The sequence below is a fragment of the Brachyistius frenatus genome, unplaced genomic scaffold (genome assembly GCF_029030835.1).
Source record: "Brachyistius frenatus isolate BFR_SWC_R1_liver_20210118 unplaced genomic scaffold, ASM2903083v1 Contig_56, whole genome shotgun sequence".
Taxonomy (NCBI): Eukaryota; Metazoa; Chordata; class Actinopteri; family Embiotocidae; genus Brachyistius; species Brachyistius frenatus.
The window spans coordinates 197,598-214,976 of record NW_027210655.1 but is presented as its reverse complement, the minus strand read 5'-3'; the positions used below and the strand labels follow the sequence as shown (position 1 = coordinate 214,976).

The 17,379-nt window shown below is 43.4% G+C and overlaps 1 protein-coding gene across 1 annotated transcript; it reads left to right on the top strand.

Moving 5' to 3' along the window:
• Positions 1-1,078: 1,078 nt before the first annotated feature.
• On the top strand, positions 1,079-15,682 carry gch1 (GTP cyclohydrolase 1). The gene is made up of 6 exons (XM_069705395.1): positions 1,079-1,578; positions 7,554-7,663; positions 11,538-11,593; positions 12,827-12,858; positions 13,127-13,211; positions 14,175-15,682. Exons 1-6 carry the CDS (start codon positions 1,149-1,151, stop codon positions 14,299-14,301), a joined length of 840 nt encoding a protein of 279 aa, XP_069561496.1. The 5' UTR covers positions 1,079-1,148; the 3' UTR covers positions 14,302-15,682.
• Positions 15,683-17,379: the final 1,697 nt, after the last annotated feature.

The following is a 17,379-nucleotide window of genomic DNA, read 5'->3' as shown; positions in this document are numbered from 1 at the left end:
CCGTTGAAGCGCGTCTCAGGACTCTGGACGGCAAGGACGGGATTTGATGCATTTTATATGAAGGTTAATCTAATGTAGCCGTGAACGACCCAGACGAATCAACACCATCGCCTAGTTTACGAGTCCTGCGCGCCCGTAATGTCACGCCAGGGAACACATTTGCCTCCGAGGCAGGAAGAGGAGGAAGAGGAGGAAGAGGAGGCGAGTGCAGCGGCGACGGGAACGTCGACGACTTGGGCTGGAAGTAAAAACGTTTCCTCCGGCTGAATCATCACCGAGGATGAAAGACACGCCGCGGATCGGCAACTGCGGGGGAACGGCGACCCGAACAACGTCCCGACGCCAACGGTGACTCTTAAGTCCACCACGCAAAACGCAGCAAAGAATGAACTTGGTTTCAATCCGACAATTTATTTACAATATTTACAAAAAGTAAAAAAAGTGGCTGGAGGCCAAAAAAACCCACAAACGCAACGAAGACCACAGTCGTAACACAACCACGGAGACGCACAAAAGAACCACGGAGACGCACAAAAGAACCACGGAGACGCACAAAAGAACCACGGAGACGCACAAAAGAACCACGGAGACGCACAAAAGTTTCTGTGTTGCCCACACAGTTTACCGACGGCGGGCCGGCCCGTCTCGGCTCGACTCGCAACGAAAAACATCATTCAAAATCCTGTTTGTAGCGAGCAAAAGCTCCTCTCCTCCTGTGCTCGGCAGCCTCTCTGAGAAATGATATTTAGAAAAACTAGCAGATTGGAGACAAAGCGCAGCTAAAGCAGCTAAAGCAGCTAAAGCAGCTAAGGCGGAGAGCTGAAGAAAACACGTCTGCTCTGTAGGGCTGCTGGAAGTTACAGTGAAACCCTGAAGATACACAAAACAACCACAAAGACACGCAAAACAACCACTTTAATGACCTTCCACCTCTGGAAAATGATGTACATGTGAGGAGGTGGCCCCGCCCCCTTGGGACTAACCAGCCAATGGGAGCGCTCCGTGGATTATCCTGCCCCTATAAACCCCGGGGGGTGGGAGGTGGGGGGGGGGGGTGCTGAGGCAGCGAGGAGCGCCCACTTCAACTGGAAATAAAACCAGCGGAGCGAACTGCGGCCGGAAACTGATCCAACAAGTGCTCAGCTCAGATGGACCGGACGGAACCAGAAGTGATGGAGCACGCCAAGCAGACACAGTACACTTCGGCCGACAAAAAGGATGCCGGGGACGGCGGCGGCGGCGGCTCCGTGTTCAACGGACACTTTGACGGGATGGTGAAGCGGCCGGCCGGCGGCACCGGTCACGGCTCAGATCCGCCGGCACCGGGCGCCGAGTCCGGGTCGCACCGGCCGGCCGCAGCCGCAGCCGCCGCCGACTCTGTGATGGAGACCTGGAAGGAGGAGCGCACCCGCAGCGTGGAGGACAACGAGATGAACCTGCCGTCCCTGGCCGCAGCCTACACCACCATCCTGAGGGGGCTCGGGGAGGACCCGCAGCGGCAGGGGCTCCTCAAAACCCCCTGGAGGGCCGCCACCGCCATGCAGTTCTTCACCAAGGGCTACCAGGAGAAAATTATCGGTGAGTTTGTAAATCCACAAAGCCGCTCAGGGGGCGGCGGGGATTTGTGCTGCGGTCAACAGGTGGCAGGTCCGACCGAGGAGAAGACAGCAAGGTTTCACATGAGAAATTACAAAAACAACAACTTCAAAACTGACCCAGGGGAAAGTGTTGGAGTTTTAATTTGGGATACTTAAACTTGTGATACACTATACAATACATTTTTACTGAATTTCAGTGGGAAATATTGCACTTTTTCAAGCCCTGCAATGATCCGGCAGCTGTAGTGACTTTGTACTTTTAGATTTTACATTCAAATCAGACAATCACTTTATAAAAATGTAACATCAATCCACCAGTAATATGAATAAGTTTAGAGGGGCCATTCTGCCAAACAAATACTCATTTTTAATACTTTATTTTGCATGGTTTTTGCTTACTGTAACTTGCATATTCAAGTTTTATTTTAGTGGGTTTTTTTTACTTCTTGCTGAACACTTTATTCACTTCTATCAGAGGGATCAGTTAAACATGTTTTATTGAGTGAAAAATGTTTCAAGCTGGAGTTTCCAGCTGCAGGAATCATTCAAATGTTTCTGTCAAAACAACAAAAAATTTCATTTATAATCAGGTTAAAATGCATCTGCTTAAACATCTGGGAATTATTCCTTGAACACCTTGAAACAGTCTTTCTGTCACATTTGTAGACCTTCATGATTAAAACTCGTGTTACTCTCCTGAGGGAAGAAATACCCAAGTAATAAAGTATTTCCATTGTTATTTCCACTGCAGCAGTCAGGTTCTTTGCAACAGTAAAAGTACAAATACTCCATCAGCAAGTCGTGCACTGATGAATATTTATTGAATAAAATAAAGTGATTCAGAATTTTTTTTTTATCCAAAGTAAAGGTACTCGTAATTATTCGTTATGCATGAAAAGCAGCGTTTTACGTCGTATAACCGGTTATTTATTGTTAGATAGTGAAGTAAAAGTACAATAATTTATTTGGTAATGTAAGTAATATGTACACAAACATGTATATTTTATTATATATTTATATATATATTTAATCTACCTTTATTCTCTATTTATTTTGCTGCCAAATGAACCTTCGTTGTGTATTCATATTTAATTTAAATTGTGAATCAATCTAATATGGATGTACTCGAGTACCTCGCAAGAATACCTGACTACGTGTACTTAGTTACTTTCCACCACTGAACTTGTCACATCGTGTTTTCTCACTGAAAATAACCCCTTCTTAAACAGGAATTAAATGCCAAACACGTGTATCTTATTTAGAAGTATTAAAGCTCATCAACTAAAACCAGTTAATATCCATTAAACTGAAGACTGCAAAAAAAAAACTAATTTCACCTCTTAAAACCTTTTTCTACTTGATTTTTTTTTCATGTGTTTCCATCTATAACATCTTTTTAATTAAACCAATAAACATCCCGTTTCCCGTCGACTAAATTGATCAGTGAAGGACATTTCACAGACTAAAATAGCTAATTGCTGAATTAATTACCAGAAAAATCCATTAAAGAGTTTAGTTTGAAGTGATTTTTGTTGTTGTTGTTGTTGTTGTTGTCGTCCACAAGTCTCATTTTTGGTTTGTTTTTGCCCCTTTTGGGATCCTTGAAGGTTTGAAACAGTTTGTGATGATGTAACCGGTGGAAGAGGTGAACATCATGCGTCCACATGGGTCGGCTTCTCCACGCTCCGGCGTGTTGGGAGTCGGAGGAGATCTGCCCCCTTTTGCAGAGCTCCATCTGGAAGTAGTTATGGGGGGAGTTGTTGTAGATGTGTGTTATAAAGCTGTAACACTTAAAGAAGGAATGCGAGGTGGTGGTGGTGGTGGTGGTGGTGGTGGAGGAGGGGGGGGAACGAGGCAAAGAAGAGATTTCTTTCTTTTTTTTTTTTTTTTTTTTTTAAAGTCCAGACTCGTATGCCCTGGAAGCTCCTCTCGTCTCCAGGAGGACGGTGGACGGTGGACAGTGGACGGTGCAGATAATGATGGTTTACATGTATGCTGCACCGTCTGTCTGCCGATTGGTCGTCACGGGAGACTCCCCCCTTTGACTTCCTGGAGGCAGAAAACACACAAAAACAAACACACACACACACACACACACACACAAAGTTGTGGAGCGTTTACAGCACTTTGTGTGTGTGTGTGTGTGTGTGTGTGTGTGTGTGTGTGTGTGTGTGTGTGTTTTTTTTTTCATCCCAACCTGAGCTTCAAATCCTCTTGTTGTTGAGCACCTGACCAACGCCAGCGATTAATGAGGGAAAGTTGAAGGATTAAAAAAGGAGCGTAACAATACCAGAGCCTCGTTAGTGGAAATGTTTAGCATTTAAAAAATTAAAATAAAAAAAAGTAATCTGCAACTATTTTCTTATTAATAGCTCTGAATTATTGTCTATATTCATTATTTTCACATAATTATGAAAAAAAGTCTATTTTTTCAAGTTAATGTATTCAGATTGTTTTTATTATAAAAAAATAATTCAACCAAAATAATGAATTTACTGACAAATAAAACAAGAAACCTGCAATTTTTTTTGTATTTCAGAAGCAGAAAAAAATGGGATTTAAAAATAGATTTATAAAACATTAAATTTCCAGCAAAATGTTTGCATGCTCACACATCAAACAAAACAAAACAAAAAAAAATCTGCCTTGCGTTGGCTTGATAGCTTGTTACCGTGACGACGTTAGCCTTGTCTGTGGACTTGTGGACTCGGAGTCGAGTGTTACAAAAAAAACAAAAACGTCCAGACGATCTCAGCCTTGTTATTTCAAAGATTTAGCTCAAGTCCACGGTAAAAATTGCAAAATGTTTTACGTGCTACGGCTCAGAAATATTTGTGTAACTTTTGTATTTATTGTCACAACGTTCCCAAATCTCAGCAACTATTGATAAAATGTTGGCAAAACAACAGCTGTAATAAACCAGATTTCCCTCAATTAGAAAACGCCATCGCAGATTTAACGAGACGTTTTCTTCACTTGCGTTAATTAACAAGCGGCGCGACGTAAACTGGCAACCCTCCGACCTGTTTAAAGGACGAACAGCTGATCGCCAGCTGTTTAGCGCGGTTGCCCAGCAACCTTCAAAGCCCGTGGTTTAGTAGCCTCCGACCAAAAAAAAAAGAAAAAAAAAAAGGCGTCTTAAAGGCATCGGGGGAGTCAATAAACATCTTCTTTTTTTTTTTTTTAATAAACAGAAACACAATTTCCTGAAACTCAGCAGATCTGAAAGCGTCGTGGAGACGGAAGATTACGGGATGTTGAAACGGCTGCTTGTAAATGTCGTGTGTGTGTGTGTCTCTTTGTGTCTCTGTGTGTCTCGTCTCTGTGTGTGTCTCTGTGTGTCTCTCTGTGTGTCTCTGTCTATTTAAAGGCAGGGATGGACGGCGGTGACTCACCAACACATGCCCCCCGCGGGGGGGGTTACGCCTCGGTTTTGAGTGCGTATATAAAAACCAATTCTGTGCAAAATAATAATTTCGACACGAAGCAAAGTGAGAGACGCTGAAAATGAATGAATTCAACATCAACTCATCTTCTTTATTTGTTTTTTTTTCACGGCACGCAGCAGGTGGGGAGGTCGGTCCGGGTCTTATTTCGCGATGGATAAGAATCTAGATCTTCATCCAAAGTATCTAAAAACCTTCGTGTACGTACGGGAGAGTGTGTGTCCTCCCCACACACACACACACACACACACACACACACACACACACACACACACACACACACACACACACACACACACACACACACACACACACACACACACACACACACACAGGAGGCAGCACTATTGAATGTAAGCGCTGATGATGATGAGTAACGCTGTCATTACCTGATAACCGCCTCGCCTTGCTGTCGCCCGGGGCGCTCGCGCCGACCGCCGTCCTCACCGGTTGCCCTTTTATTTAGTTTTGCTCGGCTGACGTCATTTTCCTTCAGGTCGTGTGCGCGAGTGCGCGAGAGAGACATTTCTACTGTAACTGCTGCCGTAACGAGAAGTTGGCGATATTTCATTTCACCGGGAAGTCCTCAGAGCATCGTCCTGTCGGGAGGAATTACATCAAGATCGCAGTTGGCGTCAAAGTAATCGATGTTTTATAAAAGCTGTTTCTCATTGTCTGGATCTTTCCATTGGAAGTTAAAAGAAGTTTTGTGCAGTTGCAGAAGTTGCCCGACGATCGTCACGTTTTTTTAGTTTTTTTTTGTCGTCCGGTCGTCTGGACAGCCGTGTGCACACTGCGAAACAGGAAGTGCTAATCTGGGATTAAACGGTGCAGACATGAAAATACGTTAAAGTAATAGCGTTCAAACAAACCTCCAGATCCCTAAACGTATTTGGATGAAGAAAAAAAAAAGCAAAATAAATGTAAAATGCGTCCACCTGCAGTTTTCCTCTGAATAAAACCGTTTAGATATCGCCGTGTTTCCACATCGTTAAATCGGCGACAACAACGTTATCCGCTGCTGCGAAGTCTCGCTTTAGGCCTCGACTTGTTCTTGATTACAAAACTCCCGAACAGCATTAGCGCTTTATTACAGCGACGACCTGAAGGCAAACTTCATCCAGGATGTGGTCGTCTTGTCCGGGAGCTCCAGATTCAACAAACAGAACTTTTTAAAAGCCAAAATCTGCAGAACATCTACTCGGACCTAAAGCAGGTGTTTTCCTACGCCGTCCTTTGGAGCGCCACCAGCTGGTTAAAGCGTCCACTTACTTTCAGAAAACAAAACGTGATACTGTTCGTTTAACCTGTTGACTGGATATAAAAGTTTTCGGAGCTTCCGAGTCTGAAAAATGATGCGGAAGGGCCTTAAGCTGCAATACCACCGAGTCGGCTCCAAAAAGCCTCCGTCTCCGTAGACTCCCATTCAACTTAGTCTCATTAAATTCTCAGTCAATAAAACGTGTCCATCAGTTATCTCGGTGTCGTTAGTTAAAGTCGCTCCTTCTTATTAGTTTTCTGGAAGTCCATCTGAAAATAATCCCTCATTCATTAGAAAATCAACTTAAAAAAAACAAAAACCTGTTTTTGGGGGGGGAGGGGGCGTGTCTGTTTGATTGACAGGCTTGTGGTGCAGTCAGGTTCCAGCTATCGGTGGGCGGGACGTAGCGTGGTCAGGTTTCCAATCAGATCGAGTCTGATCCACAGCCCGCGGCTGGCAGGTGGAAACCTTATTATGAATCAGGAAACAACAGCACTCGGAGTTGGAACTGTTTATTGTCAATAAGATCATCAGATAAAAGGCGCCGGCTCAGCAGAGGAGAAGCTGTCGAACTCGAATGTGTTGCCGATGAGGTGTTTCTCAGACGGCATCATAATCCCACGAACAGAAATGTCCTCCCGCCTCCGAACGACGGACAGCTGACACCTGCAACGAGTCAGCGCGTTCTGCCGCTGCCGGCGGCCTCAACCCCTCCTCGCCGCCTCTCCCTCCGACAGATAGCCGCTCAGGAAATTAAAAAACCTGCCGCGGCGAGAGCGAGGCGCGTCGCCCACAAACAGATAAAGCCGTTTATTGAACCTCGGCAAAAAAAAAAAAAAAAAAACATCTGAAAAAATGCAATAAAGCAAACAGCAGGGAAGGAGGAAGCGGAGCTATAATTAGACGGAGAGAAAGTCAACGATAACGAGTGAACGGCGGAGGTGAAGCGGCCGGCGTCGGGCTGGTTTCCGTCTGTCCTCAAAACAATACGGAAAGTGATGAAGGATGGATTTTAAAGAGTTTAAACACCGACTGAATAAATCCCGTCAACGGCTGTAAAACAACGGTTCAAAAGTACCAGAAATGGTCACCGCAGCTGTGAAAGTACGTTTTTACACCTGGAATGTAAAAGTCGACGGTCTGAAGGTTAAATTATTTTGAAAAAAAAAAGAAGCTGTTGGAGGTTTTTAGATTTTTCTTTCATTTCCTTTTTTTGTTTTGTTTGTTTTTGTTTTTGTTTCTCTCCAGACGTGCTGAACGACGCCATCTTCGACGAAGACCACGACGAGTTGGTGATCGTCAAGGACATCGACATGTTCTCCATGTGCGAACATCACCTGGTGCCCATCTTCGGCAGGGTGAGAGGACACACACGCACACACGCACACGCACACACACACACACACACACACACACACACACACACACACACACACACACACACACACACACACACACACACACACACACACACACACACACACACACCACGTTGTTTCACTGCCTCAAATTAAACCTGCGATCATAAAGTTTAGAGACTGCTCCTGTTGCGTGGGGGAGCTACGATTGTGTTGTTGCCATGGCACCACAGCTTAGATGGTTTGCAGCGGCTGTTTTGTTCCCGGTAGAACTCGGTGTTGACAGTCTGACTCTCTGAGGGGGGACGAATTCACGGGGACACCGACGTCAAAGAAAAAAACCCCACCCGGCGTCTCCTGACCCGACGCGCCCTCTTCGGTCTCTGAACAGTGAAGCTCCGCCCCCTCTCGAAACGTAAACGGCGTCCAGAACGACCTCGCCCGGCTCGTCGCCTCATCGCCGTTAGACTTCCTGAAGCGTTTCGAGTGTCTCTGTTGACGATTTCCAGAGTTTGATCCGATATCGGATGTTTTTCTGGGCCCTGATTCCGTAGTTGAAATCACTGCATGGGCTCAGGAACACTCGGCTGTAAGCGGGTGTGTTGAATTTTTTTTATTTTGTTTTACCCCAAAATCTGACATTTCTCTGGTCCGGTTTCAGGTCCGCGGTCAACGTGCGGCCCTCGGGTGCTGATGTCGCTCAAGAGACGTAACTTTGATCCACCCTCGTATTTTTTATGACGACAGGAGCTTTTATTCACAATCGAAATAATTACAGCTGAAAAACTGAGTGATTCTTGCTGTATCTGGTTTTTTTTGGTGTTTTTTATTATATAATCTCGTACACAACAAAAAAACCATCGAAGCAGACGTGAGCAGATCTTAAAAAAAAACATTTTCTCTGACGTTTGTCTGAACATGAGAAACAATCAGATAAGCTCAAATCTGTTCATCTGTTGTCGGGTGTGTGTTTTTTTTTTTTTTTTTCTCCTCCCTGCTCCTTTGACATCATTACTCTCCACTAAAGCCCGGTCGGCCACTTCTTCTTCATCTTCCTCTTCTCTCTCGTTCTGCCTCCTCTTCTTCGGCTCTCTCTTCTCCGCCCATCGTCGCCTGCAGGTGCACGTCGTTCAAAGACAATAGAGGCTGGCAGCTCATCCTGTTTCCACCGGTGTAAAAATGGGCTCTGATGACAGCAGTGAATCACACACACACACACACACACACACACACACACACACACACACGCACACACACACACACACACACACACGCACACGCACACACACCTCCGTCGTCATCCTCATCCACCCTCGTGTCTCCTCCGTCCTCCTCTTATTGTCGGCGTGCAGGTAGCCGATGATGAGTTGACTTTATTGCAGGCTGTCATTGACTTTTACGGTCAGCAGAGACGCTGTCATATCAAGACAATACGCAGGAAAAACAAAACAACCAAACGTCTGTCACTTTGTATTCAGGTGTAATCACTTCTTCACCGTGATGCAATTTAAGGTGTCGATCTTTAAAACGAAACGGCTTCGGGTTGTTGGACTCGTTTCTCCGGTCGATGTTTTTGAGACCTTTTGATTTGTGATTTTCTGCAAATAATACGCAAAAAAAACAAACATGTATGTGCTGTACAAAGGTTTTAGGACTCTAAAAGTAGTGAGGCATCTTATAAAGATAATAACATATCTATGCAGAAGTGCCTTAAACTGTAATACCACCGCGGGGCCACTAGGGGTTGGCTCCAAAAAAAAAGCGCCGGTTTTCCATAGACTCCCATTCAACTTCTTTCGTGACGTTCTCGATCACATTTCTTCCACGAGTCTTCCTGCATGTCATTCGCTAAATTCACTGATCCATGTTTAGTTTTTCTGGAGGTCCATCTGACAATAATCCCGTCGTTAATTAGAAAATAAGCTTTAAGTAGATGTGTTTCTGGGGGGCGTGTCTGTTTGATCATTGATAATAATAAATAATATTATATAAATAATAATATTGATAAATAACTGAAAAACTTATTTCTCTTTTAATATATATAGATTTTGTTGAAGGATTTAAAAAAAATAATATTTTTTTTATCCAGGTTGAACTTACAATACTTTTATAGGTTGTAATAAAGTTGTTTGCACATTATCAAATTTTCTTCCTTTTTGTTTTAATTTTTTTTCTCAAAACAAAGTGTTTTAAAAAAAAAAGAAAGTAATTTCACAAAACTGAGTGACGTGAAGTAATATTGTTTTGGCCACTAGATGGCAGACGAACTCCACAACACGCTGACAGACGCGTATCTCCGACATATTGTCTCCATATAAAGTGCTGCTTGTTTAAACATCGGAAAAACAGAAAGTAGTATTTGATCAAAAAAAAAAACTAAAAAAAACTCATACTTTTAAAACTGAAACGCTTTCTTCCGCTTTTAGTTGCTAACTTTGTGCGTCTGCTTTAAACGAGATCAAGAACTAAAAGTAAACGTGCCACGAAACAAAAGCGACGAAACTAAACGTGGCTTGAACAAAGAAAAAACTAAATCTGTCGTAATATTATTTTCTATTTATGATATATTTTATTTTTTTAAACTCGCTCCATCGTCATCGCTCGCAAGCACGTCAGAAAATATATATATAAAAAAAATAAAAATAAATAAAACTTGATCAGATAAGCGAAGAAGCGTGAGCGGCTTGATGTCGGTATATCAGGCGGCCGCAGACGGGAAGAAGAAACAAAAATGGAAAGAAAACAGGAAGAGATCTTTGCACGCTTGTTGCCGCTGCCCTTTCTCTCGTCTCGTCAACAAATTGCGTCTGACGTGTGCGTGTGTGTGTGCGTGTGTGTGTGTGTGTGTGTGTGTGTGTGCGTGTGCGTGTGTGTGTGTGCGTGTGTGTGTGTGTGTGTGTGTGTATTAGAGCCTGCAGTCGTCCACAGCGGCGATTCTCCATCGTCCTCCTCTCGTCTCGTCCACCCGTTCGACTCTCGTCCTTTTTTTTTTCCTCTCTCTCCGAGCCCGACGGTTTAAAAACTCGTCACCGTTTGCATTTGAATCAACAGTCTGCGTTCATATCCTCCCGTTTTCTGTTTCAGCTGATGTTAGCGAGCCTTTCAGACATTCAGACGTGTCCTCAGACGTGTCCTCAGACGTGTCCTCAGGACGTGTCCTCGGCCGTGGATTTTTACAGCCGGTTCATGTTTGCAGTTCTGTCCGGTTTGTTTGAAACACTGGATTTAAACCCTGGTTTTATATTCAGGGGAAACACGCGATGATGTAATATTCAACAGCAGAACATGCAGTAGATTTATATTATATTTGTATATTTACTATACAAAAGCGTTAAAAATGGGTGGCGTATACAACTCTCAGTCAAGAGACGACTACAGGGAAGAAATTCCTTCAGGGAAAGTGAAGTACATCGGAGAAGGAGCTAAATATTAAAAATTGCAGATGATGATTGACAAAGACTTGCGGAAGAAGCGCCGGTTCACCGAGTCGAGATCAAGATTTGGAAATGTCAGAAGATTACGGCGTGTTGTTGGGAATACACAAATACTATTTTAAAAGATCCACATGAAAAAAATAAAAAAATAATAATCCCTCCCAATATTCTGTCTGCCGCACAAAACAGATGTTTAAACTTAAAATCGCACTTTTGCAAAATCAAAACAAAGACGAGAGACAGAAAACCGAGCTGGAACTCCAGAAACTGTTTCACTGTGAAGCAGACTGAAGATTTGTTTGGATTGAGATGATTCGAGGAGTCTGTAAATGTTTAGTTTTTTTTTTTAAAGGATCCTTCTTTAAAGAAAATATATTTTTTTCTAGCCGAGCTGAGATCCGTAACAAACTGCACCTTAAACTTTGTCACGTTTTGTGCAGGTTCACATCGGTTACCTCCCCAACAAGAGAGTCCTGGGACTCAGCAAGCTGGCCAGGTGAGTAAATTTGACTCTTCTATGAATCACTCTGTGTGTGTGTTCGTGTCTGTGTTTAAGCTGATTATTAAAAGTAGTGTGTACTGGTGTAGAATCTGAATCCCGCTGACCCCAATACCTTCGGGGCTTATCGTACTAACACCCTTTACTAACGCAGCGCCGGACACGTACGCACACGTGCGCCAAGGTGGCGACGAAACTCCCCTTTTTTTTTTTTAAAAGACAAAATCGGGATGTCGGCGACCCGTTCGCCAGGTGGCGCCGATCAAAAACCTCTGAAAAAGAAATGCTCATAATACTGTCAGTAAATAAATTTATCGCCCGGAAAAAAAAAAAAGGTTCACAGATCGACCCGCCACTCGGCGTTAAAAGAAACGACTGCCGTTGCCGGGGGCAACCTTCGCTTGCGCTGCGAAATGAATCGTTTTAGATGCTCCGGTGTCGTCGTCGTCGTCGTCGTCGTCTTCAGCTTCTCTATAAAATGGACCGACCGTCTTCTCGGTCCCCGTTTTTTGGTCTTTGGTGACATTTCCTCGGAGGTGAACGGGGTCGAGTTTGTCCGAAGCGGTTTCGCTCACGGAGAAGAGCAGCAGGTCGGAGGTCGGAGGTCGGAGGTCGGAGAGCGGGTCGTTTATTTTTCTGCAGATCTGCAGGATCTACGGCTGCTTTAAAATGACTGAGCGAGTTTTCTGGAGGTTTGTCGTCGTGACGTCCAAACGGAGCTGGTTTCATCATGTTCGTGAGGAAAGTCCCGATCAACGTACCGACTTTACAGGAAGTGACGTGAAATAACATTCAAAAAGATAATAGAAGTGCTTTCATTATTTTATATTTCTTATATCACGACTATATTGTTGTTATGTTTTTTTTGTTTTTTTTATCGGCTATATCTCATGTTCCGATATTTCTACGCTTCATAGACTAATATTACTTTATACTGTGTCGTTACCATTTATGAAGGCTTTTCTTAAAAGTGTGTTAATGTCTTTTTAAATGAAAGATAATTGATTTTTCCTGTAAGTAAAGCCATCATGGAGACATTTCTCACAGTTGCCAGGTTGTGAAAAATCCCCCTCCATCGGTAGAACTTGTCAGTGGAGGAAATGCAACAAAAATGAATTTTTAAACTTACAGAAAAAGAGAGATGTTTATTTTTTTCTTTTTCTCTCGTCAATCAGTTTTGATTTGAATTAATTGAATGATGCATTAACAGTTTCCGTCTCTCCTCCTCAGGATTGTTGAAATCTACAGCCGTCGACTACAAGGTACCAAAAAAAAACAAAAAAAACTTCTACTGTTACATGAAAATTCTATTTTGACGTATTTATACTTTTAAGTCATTTCATTTTATTACACTTTTAAATGCATTTCAGAGGGAAATATTGCTCCGTTTCAATTGAGAATAATATTTTACATAAAAAGGTGGACGAGACTACCCGACTGTCATTTTAAACAGCTCGCGAAGCGGTCAGCGATCAAGGTCCGGACTGTTTGCTCGAACTGTTTGCTCACGTCTGTCTTGTCCGTCCACAGTTCAGGAGAGGCTGACCAAACAGATCGCCGTGGCGATCACCGAGGCCCTGCAGCCCACCGGGGTCGGCGTCGTCATCGAGGCCACGTACGTTCGTCCGGAGTCAAATATATCTGCTCTCCTTCTGTCTTCTTCACGAGGAACATTTTATTTCTCTCGTCTTTTTCTTTTCTCTCTCTCTTTCTCCATCTCCACTCGTCTTCTTTTCTTGGTCTAGTTTTATGAAAGCTTTGTTTTCCACCGCAGACGCTTTCCCCGGGAAACAGAAAATCTTTTGAGGAACCTGCCTGTCAAAGATAAAACGAATTAGCCGGCTGACGTGCCCCATGCCTCCGGGAATACATAATGGATGCGACGATAAAAAACAAACGATGACGGTCCAAAATGTTCTCATGGCAGATTGAAGTCTAAAATCCTGCTGCGTGTTTTGACAAAACCCGGACTCCGTCGTCATCGTCGCAGAGTTTCTTCTGCAGAGAAGAAACTAAATAAACGTGTTTGCAGTTGCATGTTTTTAGAAATCAGGGGTGGGGAGAAAAAAACAACAACGTTCAAACTATTAGATCCTGGTTCCTCCAGTAGAAACGCAGGTCGAGGAACTGGGTTCTTCAAAAGGTTCTTTCTGCAGTGGGAAGGTGGCTTGAGTTTCCATGGTAACTAACGTATTCCCACAGAAGTGAGCGATGTCTCTTCATATTTTCAGCTCCATCTCCGTTGCATCTTCATGTTAGTTCTTCCATTTTGAACGTATCGTTCGTTGCATCTGTCACAATGTTCTCAAACCGTTTTATTGGGTTTTTTGGGGGCGGTTTTGACTTCTTTGTTTTTGTTTCACTCTTTGTGACAATTAAGAGGAAAACGGTTTTCCGTCTTTTGTTTTTGTTAGTTTGAAAACTGTCTTAATTTACCCAGAATTCATTGCAAATTAGCCTCACTTTTCTTTACTTCCTCTTTCTCTTCTTTCTCCTTCTGTCTTCTTTTTTATTTCTATTTAATGAATTTGAAATCCTCCCCCTGCCCTCCCCGCTTCCCCCCCCCCCCCCACTGCAGCCACATGTGCATGGTGATGCGCGGCGTTCAGAAGATGAACAGTAAAACCGTCACCAGCACCATGTTGGGCGTCTTCAGGGAAGATCCGAAAACCCGCGATGAGTTCCTGACGCTCATCAGGTGCTGAGGAGGAGGAGGGTGAAGCTCCTCCTCTTCCTCCTCCTCCCGTTGCCTGGGGTTACCTCCACCTTTGCGGACCAGCTGCCGTGCTACCTGTGTGTGTGTGTGGGGGTGTGTGTGTGTGTGTGTGGGGGGGGGGGGGTGTTTCCATCACACCGAAGGCAGTGACACAATCTGTTTTCAGTCATTGTAGTCCGCAGATAAAATGAAGCGTTGCCACGGTGATTTCAGGCCGTTGACTGACATTTTGTTTACTTTTGGGCGACGGGACAGACTTTAACCCCGTTTTTTTGTTTTTTTTTGTTCATGCGTATGGTGTATGTGCTTATCCGTTGGATATCAGTCACTGGCCTCGAAAGAAACAGGAGAGTTTATTCAGCCTGAGAAGATAATCACAGAACTTTTTGGTGTTTTGCGTCATTTCTTCTTAATCAAATTTCCAGGAGGCTCAGCGGCCTTCTTTTTTTAAAATCAACTAATAAATAAATTGAGAATATAACAAAGATTATTCGGCAACTGCTGCAGCCCTCCATGTAACAGTCTTTACGTTTGCTCTTTTTATGAATCACTGTTTTAGTCATCTGAGATATCAATAAATGTAAATAAATAATAAATTTACCAATAAATTTGAATAATCAGAACTAATCTTAACTGCATAAAACGTCAGACGGGGGAAATCATCGCGGACCGCGGGTAAAAGTGCTGCGTCTGGAAAAAACACGGGTGGTTTCTCCTTTTTAACGTTTTGTTTTTCACTGTCTTACTATTCTTTTTTTTCTTTTTTCTTTTTTAACGGTCGTCTCCATGTGCCAAACCCGCCTCTCGATCGAAACCAAAAAAAAAAATCTACGTCGTGGTGATTTCAGCCGGCGGGAAGCTGCGCTGAAAAACTCAAATTTTAATTTCCACGAGAGGGAAATTCAGTGTGTTAATGTGTGTGTGTGTGTGTGTGTGTGTGTGTGTGTGTGTGTGTGTGTGTGTGTGTGTGTGTGTGTGTGTGTGTGTGTGTGTGTGTGTGTGTGTGTGTGTTAATGTGTGTTTTCATCACAGTTTTCGTCCCAGCGGATGAAAAGCGTGAAGACGTGCGTGCTTCGTGTTTTATTTGTGTAGAAAATATTCTTGCATTTCAATGCATCATAAAGTCCCCAGACAGATTTTTTTTGGGAGGTTTTAACTCGTGTAACGTGTTGGCTGGATGCGTGTGCGTGTGCGTGTGCGTTGGAGGGAAGATGAGCGCCGACAACCGTCTCTGTTGTTGTTTTCGTGGCCTTGTTGAGAAGGACGGCCTGTTTCTTTGGCCGCTTCACCACCATTGTCACTTTATGTACTGTTGTTCGTTTCAAAGACTTTTTAATCCAAGAAAAATAATAAATCTCTCTGTGACTGCATCGACTGCGTGTTTATTCACGGCGCACACAGATGTTCGCTCCGTTGAAAAAAAGACAGATAAATCTTTCATTACATCCATGAAGTGTCAGAAAAAGAAGGAAAAATAGGAAACAAAATCCTCCTTTTAGTTTGACTTTGGAAGATTCACGATTTGAACGTTCAAAGCCGTTTTAAACAATAAGATTGAATTCAAATCCATTAATCCTCTCAGATGCAAGCTTTGATTTTGAAAGCGTTGTTATTTTCTCTTGTTTTTTTGCGGTCAAATGAGTATGAAAACGATGTATTTTCTTGGAACAGGAAGAAGTTTTTTAAAACAAAACCAGATGTCCTCATTTGGGGACAGTAGCCTTATTTTACGCTATAAAACAATCAAGTTGAGTGTTTCACAAACTATAAAACTGTTATACGCTATACGAAAATAATAGCAAACACATTGAAAAACTTGAGCATTTGTTCAGGGAATAGTTTGAACTATTTCAGTCTTTCTGCTCCGGACAGAGAAATATGGTCTGATAATGTATCCTATAACTACAAAAAAATGTAAAATCAGTTGATGTAGATTTATTTGTACCTTGTGCAAAAACTATTTATACTCTTGCAAACCGTTGGTTCCTCCCCAAATCTTCCGGAGTCCCGTTATCTCAGTCTTAAACTTTCACTTTGCATGAACAATCGGCACACCACAGGCCTGTCAATCAAACAGACACGCCCCCCAAAAAAGCGTCTTTTCAAAGCTTATTTTTGAATTCATTACGGATTATTTTCAGATGGACCTCCAGAAAACTAATAAGAAGGAGCGACTTTAGCTAAAAACACAGCGATAGCTGGTGGAGACATTTTAATGACTGAGAAGTTCACGAGAGAAGTTGAATGGGAGTCTATGGCGCCGGAGGATTTTGGGAGCCGACCTCTAGTGGCACTCGGTGGTATTGCAGCTAAAGGCACTTCGTCATCTGCCTCATTTTTCAGAGCCGGAAGCCACGAACACTTTTATATACGGTCTGTGGATAGCAGTATATCCCGACACGCCATTCACATTGTCATGTGATACTTTGGTATTTGTATAAATAATAGTTATGACCACTTTACTGTAAGTGTTGGAAAAGTCAGAGCGCCTGCGCTTCATCTACATGACCGTAGGACATATAAAGACTTTTCCTCGCCCTCCTTTGAGAGTGAAGCCGTCGGCCTTCAGCGAGGTCGTGTTGTGTGCAGCAACTAAACGATACTCCACGTTAAACAGCGGAAATACGCCCTTTAAACAGGCCGAGAATCAAGACTACTGGAATCTCCCACGCTCTCAAATGCGTCAATACTGCCCGAGTTATTATGAAAATGGTGAATGTGTCCTTTTAACTGAGGAGGGAACGTGTTGCCTCTGAACCTGCCGGTTGAACCTCCGCAGTTGAGTTCAGTGAGCTCAAAACTTCAAAATAGAGTAAAAATGGAAAATGTATGAAACCCTGAAGTTAAAGTGGAAACAGACAAAGCCGGAGGGGGAAGGTGGAGGAGGGGGGGCAGCTTGTTTTTTTAGCCCCCAGGGGGTCACTGACAGGGTTAATCTGGCCTCCGGCCCAGTGTGAGGAGCAGAGAGGCGGAGCCGAGGGTGGTCTGGATTTCTGACAGAGGCATGACTCAGCAACTTTACATGTGGAGGTTTTGTAACAGCACATTCGTGCATTTCATTTACAGC